At 48.8% G+C, this 10,845-nt stretch overlaps 1 protein-coding gene across 8 annotated transcripts in view; it reads right to left on the bottom strand.

The window, feature by feature from the left end:
- Nucleotides 1–2,960: 2,960 nt before the first annotated feature.
- Nucleotides 2,961–10,845, bottom strand: part of SLC35F3 (solute carrier family 35 member F3) — a 159,073-nt gene continuing 151,188 nt past the window's right edge. For 7 of the 8 annotated variants that reach the window (XM_072035575.1, XM_027452985.3, XM_072035580.1 and 4 more), the window contains 5 exons: nt 9,152–9,371; nt 6,521–6,646; nt 6,052–6,244; nt 5,397–5,486; nt 2,961–4,631 (listed from right to left, as the gene is read on the bottom strand). In XM_072035575.1, coding sequence (XP_071891676.1) covers nt 4,387–4,631; nt 5,397–5,486; nt 6,052–6,244; nt 6,521–6,646; nt 9,152–9,371 — 874 coding nt within the window. In that variant the 3' untranslated portion in view covers nt 2,961–4,386. The remainder of the gene's footprint in view (nt 4,632–5,396; nt 5,487–6,051; nt 6,245–6,520; nt 6,647–9,151; nt 9,372–10,845) is intronic. The other variant, XM_072035576.1, reaches the window with a different exon arrangement.

Below are 10,845 nucleotides of genomic sequence, written 5' to 3'. Positions count from 1 at the left end.
AAGTATGAGGCATTTTATCTTCAGAAACTTTAGTTTGAGCTGCTGGTCCTGCCCTTAGGAATATGATTTCCTCTAAAAAGAAGATATTTAGGCTGCAGGTGGGCAGCTGTTCATTTGACTTCCTCTTTGCTTTCAAAAGATCTTTCAGCTCCTTTTTTTTTATTTCCCTTTTTGATGTTCAAGACTTTTAAGTAAGGAGCAGGCTGTCACAGAGGTGCCCTTAGAACATGCCAACTGAAGAAGAAAATCTACTTGCTTTTCTCTTAATAACTATGAGCTAATTAAACTCGTCCATCAAAATCCATTACTGCTGGCTATTTCTGCAAAGACAGCTTGTGTGAGGGCTGGACTGTGAGAGAAGCTTCTCAGCCCGGGCCTTTGCTGAGGAGTAGCTCGGTTCTGGAAGCCTTGCAGGACTCCTTACTGTCTCATATACAAATCAGGGGCATGTAGCCAAGCTCCCTGTGGTTCCCGAGTTTACAGCATGAGGCCATTTCTGTCCTCATCCTATCTTTCCCATGCTCCTGCTCCACACCAGCATCATTACTTTGGGCTCCTGTTCTTTCCCCATCCCCTGAAGAACCCCCTAGCCCCAGCCTGTGGCCTGTGCCAGCCCTGACCAACTCAGTCGTGTGCTCACTTTGCACACAGAGCAGCACTGTGGAGAACCTGAGATGAGTGAGGCCGACCCCTAAAACGGCAAAGCTAGATGCTGGTTGCAGTGTCTTCTGTTCATCTGAGTGTTGTGGCTGGATTTCTGCCTTTTATAGCTATTTTCTGAAGGCTGCTGATATGAATACAACCATCCTTGACAGAAGAACAGAAGAAACTTTCTAATATAAGCCTGACTCTGACTCATGTGGTGATGAGACTATGGATGGCTGTAACAAAAAATAAAGGCAGCAGCAGGAGTCATCTACAGACAGGGGGGCAAGGAAAAAGACTTGCAAGGGAGGGAGAGAAACTGTTGGTCCTTCCTTGGGTTCCTCACCACTGCATTGTGCAGCTGTGAAAGGGGGCAGCCGCAGTGGCCTGGTGATGCTCTTTACTCTCTGGATATTTTTGTCAATTTGCTGCTTATACAAGCTCACTGGATGTATAAGCAGGGAGGAGCCAAGTCGCTTTGTGAGGGATGAGGTGGAGCAGAAGGCTGCCAACCCAGGTCCGCACTTGAGCCCCCTCCTGCAGGCCCGCCTCAGGAAGAGGTCTGAGGTGGCCTCCCTGGGACCAGGCTCCTGTTGTGGTGGTTCCAGGCTCAGGCTGTGGTGCTGGTGCTGCCCTACAGAGCTGTGTGGAGTCCATACACACCAGCAGCAGGACCAAATCACACCGTGCTGCAGAGATTGCACACAGTGCCCCTGCGGCTCGTCAGGGACCCTGCTCGTCAGGGGCTCGTCAGGGAGTCAGAGCTCGGCCCTGACCTCTAAGGTACTGAATTTGTCCTGTGTATCTTTTACCAGGCCATCATCAGGAGAGTTCAGTCTTGCCCTCGCCTGAAGGGTGACCCAGCTGCATCTAATGCTTTCTCAGAAGGGCTGGCTCTCTGCCTCTCCTTCTGGGGGGAGCCAACGACTCCAGTTCCTTTTGTTCTCCAGCTTCAGGTCTGGGAAGCCCTGGCTCTCACAGATGCCCACATGTACCCATACGGGTGTGCTGCTTTCTTGACAGTCTCCTCATCACACCTGGGCTTCACTCTGCTAAGTTTCATCAAGCACCTGCTTGCCTTTAACCAGGTGTTCTGGGCAAGGTGTTGCCTGAAGAAGTGTAGCTCAGTTCATCTGATTAGTCTGTATGTAGTTTAGAAGTGCTTAAAATGGGTTAATCTAGTTTCCTCGGCTCATATTCAGGAGAGATGCTGTAATAAAATAAGGTTTGAAATCCCAGCCCTCGCCTGTGTTCAGCCTGTTCTCGGGAAGGATAAGCTGGCAGAAGCAATGACAATCACATTTTGTAAATCTCAGTTCTACTGATGCTGCTGTCTGCTGTGGTACATAAATTCCCCCATGATCTGCACTCAGCACTGAAGAGTCTGCTGCCATTTTAGCAATGAACACACACCAGGTGCAGATTTTGAAACATCATATAGAGCCTTTCAGGTACGTATTGGACTGCATCAAACACACACCAAAATGGAGTGCAGAGATGACAGAAGATGGTACTTACGGGAATTATGGAAAACAGAAGGGCTCTTTTTACAATCTTCTTTGGCCTAAACTCACCAGGGAGCTTGCAGAAGGATGTGGGATACTTTGAGGGTGACAAAATGATATACCTGAAGATGCAGTAAATTTTAATCTGGGAGCTTTGAGACACAAGCCTGTGTGTGTGCCCTTCATGCCAGTTACTAGCATTGTACATGTCCTCCTGTCTTGTACCTTAACCTCTCCTGATTCCCCCCAAATTTTTAAAATTGAGCTGTGTTACCCTGAATGGGATGAGCAGCTCAGCTTCCCACAGCCTCAGATTTTTGCTTGCATGTGTAATCTCCTCTGGCAAGTCTTTAGTGTCTATTTGGTCACAGAGAGAGATGTAGAGAACAAACACACAGCCTGGGCCGGGGCCTTACTATTCCCCGGGGAATTGGGGTTGTTTAGTCCAGAGAAGAGGCTCAGGGGAAACCTTATTGCTCTCTACAACTGCCTGAAAGGAAGGTGTGGGGAACTGGGGATTGGCCTCTTCTCACAGATAACTAGAGATAGGACTAGAGGGAATGGCCTCAAGTTGTGCCAGGGCACATGGACAACACCTGCAGGGCTCAGATTCTGGCTTTGTGTTGAAGGCAGTGGGACTCTGAGCAGAGGGAGCAGAGGGAGAGCTCCTGCAACATAGCTGGGGCTGTGAGACTGGGCTGAAGGTTGGCTGATCCTGTCTCTGCCACCTGATCGCTTTGGCTGGATACAACCCACAGCAAAACTGGAGTAAAGGTGCAGCCAAGAGAGGCAAACAGCACTGACAGAAGCTGAGTTTAAAATCTTTTATTATTGAGCGTTGCCAAACAGCTAATGGAATCTGAAGTTGATTTGCTAAAATGTTTTGATGTGGATGCCACCCCTGCCTGAGACAAAGAGGGCCTCAGTGGCAGCAGGGACCCTTAGGCTATGGCAGCAGTTCAAAAGAACACTTTTAATTTTGTATGCAACAATGTAAACTTCAAAAATAGTAAACTATAACCTTTTTTTCCCCCCCTTTTTTACATAGCATGTGATCTATCACAGATAGAAATTTAATGGCGAACCAAAATCGCGTAAGTAAACATCCTGGTGCTTACAAGTTTCATAAAAAGTGTTACATTTGATGTAAATATATTACATTTTTAACTCTTAAACACTCACAATTATGGAGTAAAAGCAACTGGCGATTCACCCCCTCAGTCCGTGTCCTCAGACTGTACATCAGCAACCCTGCTCTCGTCAGCTCCGCCGTGCATTTTCGGTCAGATTTTTCCCCACGCAACCACCACCGTTTCCCCTTTCTCATGCTAGCATTAACTGAGTGCGGCTCCACACAGGGGTAAAACCTGTGCAAGCGGGAGGAGAACCAGGTCCCCTGCACACAAACCTGCAGTCCCCTGGGCCCCGTGCTCCCAGCGCTTGTGGGGGGCACTTCCCGGTGCCGGAGGGGAATTTTGGGTGCCCGGGCTGCAAGGCTGAGCCCCGCAGTGCCGCCGTCTCGCAGCGGGGCCTGGTTCTGCGCGGATAAAGACAAGAGTTCTGTAGAAGGCACTGGATTTCTCTTGCATGGTTTTAAACGTGGACTACAGTCACGTGCAGTACCAGGAGATTTGGGCTCTAGACTGCTTTCCCTCTAGTGCTTTAGTGCAGGCATTTTTAGCACTTGAATTTTTGTCCGGTTCCAGCGCAGCACGCGCTCACCTACACAGAGTGATTTCCGAACTTCCCTCCTTCTACTCTTCCCCCCATCTTCCTGTCCCCGTAAAGTTTCCCTTTTGGTTCCTTGAAAACTATCAGAGTACAGCTCTGGTCAAAAAAATAAACATGTGATGTAGCATAGCATTTGTTTCTTTTAAATCACAGTGTGCAATGCATCATTCGGTACCTAATGTTCAAAATGTCTGCCCTGCTTTTCATGAAAATCATTCTTTAAAATAACCTATGCAAATATATTTTGACTATATATTACATTCATTTAAAAAGAGAAGAGAGGTTCTTGGTTTGCAGTTTTTTTCAGTGTACTACTTAAGTGAAAGGTCTGATGTGAAAAAAGTACAAGCAAACTGGACATGCCAAGACTTGATGCCTTAGATGGTGATCATATCAAAACTGTACAGGTATGTACACCGTGTTGGACAGGTGTGCTTCTTCCCAAGAAAAGACCTTTGCATCATCATATATAAGGTTAACCACAAAGTTTTGGTAAAAAGAGCATTTAATGAGCAAAGGATGACATGGAGGGGCGAGTTCTCCGGCTTTTGTTAGGCAATCCTGAAGTGATGTCTCCATTCCCTTCGGGGATTTCTTCCTTCTTCCGGACCTTGAGACGCGTGAGCAGCTTTATCACCCAGACGTCCCATTCCTCTGGCAAGAGCAACAGGAGGAAACCCAGGCCAATAATGACGATGGCGATTACTCGGACACTGTTGAAGACAATTTCACTCGTGTAGTGATCAACCACTGTGTGGGACATTGAACTGGTGTTATTACGTGGGACAAAGCACGAGGGCAGTACCCCCTTCCCTCCCCTCAGCTCCCTGGCTCTGGGCTGCACAGGAGGACGTGGCCATGGGGAGATGGTGGCAAGGAGACTTTCTGCTGGACTAGCACACAGCAGGGTGCAAGCCCAGGTCACAGCAGGCCCTGGTTCATTTAAGGAGCTAGGAAGTGTAAATGATAATGTATTTTTTGTTTCTTTTGATGCCTAGCCAAGAAAGAGGGGGGCTGTGGTTTGGGCCAGGTTTGCCTATCCGCTCCCCTGCCCAGCCTCACTGCCTCATAGTCTCTACACCTGCTCTTTTATTTACCAAGGCCAGCAGAATTACTAACACAAATTTGCTCTAAAATGTATTTAATTCTATTTGTTTCAATTTAATATTAAGCCTGCCTGGAAAAAAATCATTAAGAATTGATTTCTACTTCATCTCTGAGTGTTCATCCCAGCCTGGAGATGGATGACTTCAAATCTAGTTTGTTTTTCAGTACGCTGGCTTCTTCAGATAGTAACTTAAAAAGCAATTCTAGGAATTATGAATAGTCATGCAATATCATACAACACGTATTTAACAATTAAATTATAAATTTTTAATGAGTGTCATCCACGTAAGTTTTTAAGAGAAGATGTAAAATGTCTTTAACAGAGCCATTTGCTTTTATCCTCGGTAGATACTTGAAAGGCCACAAATTTCATGTACTCATTAGGATGCAAAAGTCAGAAATTCTTACCCGCATTTACTGGCACACTCAGTACAATTCCAAGAGAAATCAAGGTGGGGTACGTAATAGCGATTCCAAAATTTAGTAGAATATTGAATGCTGAAGAAGGAAAGAAAACCACTTTTTACTCCAGTGAAACTAGGCAAAGCAAAATACTCCTGCTTTATTACTCTCTCTGTACGTTGTGCATATAGAAAGCATATTAAATTCTGCTGGTATTCCTGGAAGATACCTGTGCACGTCTGTCTGCCCAAGACATTGCTGTTCCCAGGGAACTCTTTACCCCACCGGAGTCCAGTGGCAGGATCAGGGTGAGGTTTAGGTACAGCCCATCTCTGAGTGTAATGCCCAGAAATACAGGTGGAGTCCTGGGCAATTCCTGCTTTCTGTCCCAAGGCAATATTTTTCATCTGGGAGATTTCATACAACTAGCTGGTTGTGACTGCATTTTTTTGTCCTTTTTAAAAAAAATTATTTTATTTTTTTAGAAAAGCTGTAGGTTCCACATAGGAATGGGCCGCCTGAATGCCTTATCAAGCTAAAACTTAGGTTCAGAATAAGGGGAAACAGCTGCAGTAGTTCAGAGGGCTACAGCTTCCACTAGTGGCCAGTTTCTGGCATGCTATTCCACCCCGAGCAGCACGAGATCCCAGTGTGTACTCACTCAATAAGAGAATCGAAAATCCACAGAGGTTTCCCCAAGGAACAACGGCAAAAGAGCTCCAGTATTCCACTTTGGTAAAATAAAGGATGACAGGAATACAGGTAACGAAGAGAACATTGAAGACGGCTAACACGGACAGAAATAAGGCAGCTTCTCCGAATTTTGCACTGCCCAGAAGAAGTTTGAATAAAACCTACAAGACAAAACCACATGGGCTGGTGTAACTCTCGCACCACTTCCCTGCAGGGCTGGCATTCCAGCTCTGCCTTCCCGGGAAGGCTTTGTCCTAACTGAGGGCAGGCATCAGACAAAGCAAACAGCTGTGTTTATGGCAGAGGTCCGCAAAGAAGGGCAGGTGGTGCCCAACTGCATGGAGGTTGTGAACCTCTGGGTTGTAAAGCAAGACAGGAGCAGTGCCAGTCAGCGGTGGTGACTGGCATCTTTCGGCGGGGAGCCCCGGTGTGCTTACCTTGTAGAGAGCAGACATTGAGGCAGAGCCCACCACCAGGGCTATCCCAATCACGGAGTGGCTGTGAAACCCATCAGCGTACGTCATCATAACAATCCCTGCAATAGCAAATATAGCAGCCACGATCTGGTTGGGGACAAACAAAGAAAGCGAGTGTTACTGGCCAGCCCCCAGCAGGGAGAAACACGAGGGCAGCTTTACATGAGAGGTACTTCTGCATCACCTGCCCCCGTCCTTAGGCAGGAAACCAGTAGCAGCCCCAGGCAGGTATCCACAGAGCTGATGCTGCCTCTGCTCGCAGCCTCCCTGGCTAAAAGGGAAGTGTCTCTCTAAAGGGACACTTGGCGGTGTAGCTATGCCCCGCCAGCCTGGACAGGCTTTGTTTTTAAAGGCAAGGAGAGAGAAAACAAAAAACATGATGCCTGGCACTAGAGCAGCGTGGGGCTGTCCTGGGTGGGCAGGGCTGAAGGAGCTCAGCAGCGCTCAGCAGTCCTCTCACATCAGCAAGCTGCTGCTTGTCAAATAAAATAAAAGGACAGGCAGATGCTCAGTGTGGATACAGAAGCATGGAAGAAAAGGGCATCAAACAAAACTAGCGTGGGGCAGGTGCAGAACAAACAAAAGGGGATTTGTCTTCACCCGATGGGTAAGTCAGCCAAGGGTATCCTTGCTCTGCATGTGAGAAGTTTACAAGGATAAACTCAGGGAGGAAAAAAGTCCATCAAGGACCATTAACTATATCAACATCACTTCTATTTCAGGAAGTCCTTGAGCCTCAAATGGCAGCACCTCCACTGCAGTGAATGGCAGAATAAAAAGCATCAGGTTTGATTTGAACGTAAGGGGCTGGCAGCTTTCAGAGTGGCTCCCTGGAGGCAGGGCCTCTGCTGGGAAGGAAGACCACGGTTTGGGATTTGAGGATATGTTTGTCTCCAAGTCCCACTGACAGGTGTGCGTGTCTCTACAGGATGCATGCAGGAGGCTCTTGCAAGCAGTGGTTCCCTTAAACGCTGAGCTGCTTTATTTACTGTAGCACGAAGGGAAACACTGAGGGCACAGATCAAAGCAAATGAAGCCACTCTGCAAACAGCTTTGCTCTGGCATAAGGTCTTACCTCTTCTACCAAGCATGCCATGAGTGTCAGATCAGTCTTGCCCTGACCTCTCGGCCTGTGGACATGCCAGGAGTGTCACCCTAGCTTTCTCAGCAAGCCTTTCAGCCTGTCCCTCAAGCGCTGGATTAGCAGCAGCTGCACCGCAGCGACCAGCCCACGAGGATGTCTCAGCACCTCAGGGCTTACAGAAGCAGCACCCCAGGCACTCACAGCTTCACTGCACGTGTCCTGTGTGAAAGGAGCAGGGCAGCTCGTGCCCTGCTGGGATGGTCACTGTGCAAAGGGGAGAGTTGCAGCTTCACTGCGGGAGATGGAGATGCTCCCACTGGGGCACACGGAGGTGGGTGGCAGGGCTGTTGTGATGTCCTTTCCCGAGGCAGTGTGGACAAGAAAAAAAGGACAATTGGATGTGGTTGCAACTACAGAGAGTGCATAAGAAATGTCCCTGCTCCTGAGTCCACATGTCCCCGTGTGACAGAGCAAGGAGCAAGCTGACAGAGTTCAGTGCTCAAACATCTACACACCTCCTCTCCTGGGCCCAACCAGCAGTACAGGCTGCTCACTGACACTGCCACAGGATGGATGAACACCAGCAAAATACCTGTTTTTTTCACTTTGATCAAAATGGCCAGCAGGGCCAGCTGGGATAAAAGTGACACTTCCCTGCCTCCGGGAGCATTTCAGGGTACCCTTCCTTATGCATTAAAACCACAACAAAACAAAGCAAAACCAACCAACCAAAAGCCCAGCAGTTAATTTGTTTTCTGCGTCCTGCTACCTGGGAAGCTGGATGGGCAGGCACAGACACCAGCTGGCAAGGCCGGGCTGTTGGCAGGGGCGTTTTGCAATGCTCCCCTGAGCTGCCTCTTGGCTGCAACCACCACTGGGCTGTCCAAGTGCTCCTGCCAGAGAGCAACGCTTCCCCAAAAGTTAACTCTCAGCAGTGAGAGATAACGCAGCTTTTCCTGAGTGCTGAAAACTTTGCCAAGGCTGATGAGCAGGGAGCTCTTGAAGCACTGGGCAAAAAATAGACATTACTGCCATCATTTCTGTAAATACCAATGCAGCTCCTGCTGATGCAGGGAGGCTGGAGGGACTCAGCAGTGCCTTTTGGTTGCAGCTACCGCTGGGTCTCCGCGGTGGGTGCCAGCTGCCCATCTGCCCGGCTCTGCTGCCAGAGGACACCGCATGCTGAGGGCTGCCAAAACGGCAGCAGGGTCAGTGGGGGCCGTGGGGTTTCCAATGCTCTTGGAAACCTTTTAAATCGGAAGAGCCAGGCAAAGGCTGGTGTCTGCTCACAGCAGCACGGATATTGCAGCTAGCCTTCACGCCATGCTCCAGAGCAGGTTTCCTCTCTGCTGGTGGGAAATGTGCAGGGAGCCAGGCTGCAGGTGAGGGCTCATCCCCCTCTCCGAGGGTTTCTGTGCTGACACTGCATGGGGCACTGCTTGGGGAAAGATGAAAGGAAGGGCAGAGGGAGAGGGGGCAGAAAGAGACAGAGGTAAGGAGTCACTTACCCTCACTCCCATGAACCTGTCCCTCAGAACGATCCATGAAAGCAAGAACACAAACGCTTTGTTGCAGCAGAACAACACGGAGACATCCGTAGTGTTTATTTTCTTTATTGCATGTAAGTAAAGGTAGTTTGTGAGTGTCCAAAGAACACCAAAGGGTGCTGCCTTGGTAAAAAACACCTTCAAAGTCAAGCCATTGTCTCCAAAAAATCGGCAGCACTCCCTAAAACAAGGAGAGAAAGGCAGCATTAGTACACAAGCCAGTCACAATCTGTAGCAAACAGGGTTTTTTTCTTGCTCCTCATCTTTTCCTTTGGGGGAAGAAGGGCACAGACCTCAAAGACAAGGCAAAAACCAAGTTTCAGCACCTGCTTCATCAGCCACCAGCTGCACAGGGCACCAACAGGGATGGGCTCCAAACAGGGTAGGGGCAGCAACGACAGAGCAAGGCGGAGGTGAAGCCAGAAGGCTGAATTTCACCCTCACAACGAGCACCTCCAAAGTGGGCCACTGAAGCAGCGTGGGGTTGCTCTCCTTTCACACCGGTGGGGACCAGGACGCGGAGGGGCCTGGCGCTGCAGCCCCCTCCAATGCCCAGTGCTGCAGCTGGGGATTTGGGGGATTTGGGATGTGCCCCTCAGGGCTGGATCTGGCTCTGCGCAGCAAGTTGGCCATGCTGGGCAGAGCTGTGGGGGTCTGTGGGGTGGCGACGTGCTGGGGTGCGTGGGGCACAGATGGGGTTGGGTGGCTGCACGGGCTTCTGCTCACCTTCAAAGCCCCTGAGGCCTGGAAGTGCTTTAATGAGGTGCTCTGGCAAAATTTGAGCAAAATTAATTTTCCTCTGACAATGAATGCCAAATAGGTTTGCACACTGCTGCCTTGAATTTTAAGCTGTTTTTTCTTTTCTTTCCCTTTTTTTTTTTTTCCTGAAGCTGGCCATGCGAGTCTCTCTATTTGGAGCCTGATGAAAGCGTGTTTTCTATCCACTTTCTCATGGAATGGGCTGCATCAGGTGGTTAGCTACAGAAACCAAGGCGTGCTCTGAGCCTTTTCAGATTTCCCTCATCACTAACTCTGTCCAATCTTACAGAACTATGCCCAGCTTTATAGTCCCATCCCTGTTTTGTATGTTGTACAGCACCTCATGATAGGGCTTCAAGGTGGACAACTCTGGGAATACCATCGCAAATCCAGGAATTAAGTTTGAGGATTGATAATTGAGGATCTCCTGGGGATCACTGCAGCGTCTGCACCCCTGCCACATCCCCTCATGGCAGGAGGCAGCCCAACCTTTGCCCCTTTCCAGCAGCATCTCTGGAATCCATCCATGCAAGAGCTGGCTCTCTTGGCCTTATTTTCAGTGAAGCCCGAGGTGCATTAACAGAAACATGGCCTTTTTTTTGTGCAAGGATGACTCTGTGCTGTACAGGAACCCTCTCATATTAATTGTCTCCCCAGGTCTCCTATCGCTTATCAAAGGACAATTTTTCCTTGGTGCCATCACACAGCTCATGAAGTGACATTTGATTAAGAGAGCTATCAGGGAGTAATGCCAGATGGGGCAGTAATGCTTGTGGGAGGGAAGACAGGGCAGGGATATAACCCACATAGTAATCCCAAAACAGCTGGGGGATAAAATCACTCCAAGAAAAAACAACCTTCAGCTCTAAATATTTTGACAGAATGTTTTGGACACC

Source organism: Anas platyrhynchos, chromosome 3 (genome assembly GCF_047663525.1).
Source record: "Anas platyrhynchos isolate ZD024472 breed Pekin duck chromosome 3, IASCAAS_PekinDuck_T2T, whole genome shotgun sequence".
NCBI classification, from domain to species: Eukaryota; Metazoa; Chordata; class Aves; order Anseriformes; family Anatidae; genus Anas; species Anas platyrhynchos.
This window is presented reverse-complemented; position numbering and strand designations above follow the sequence as displayed.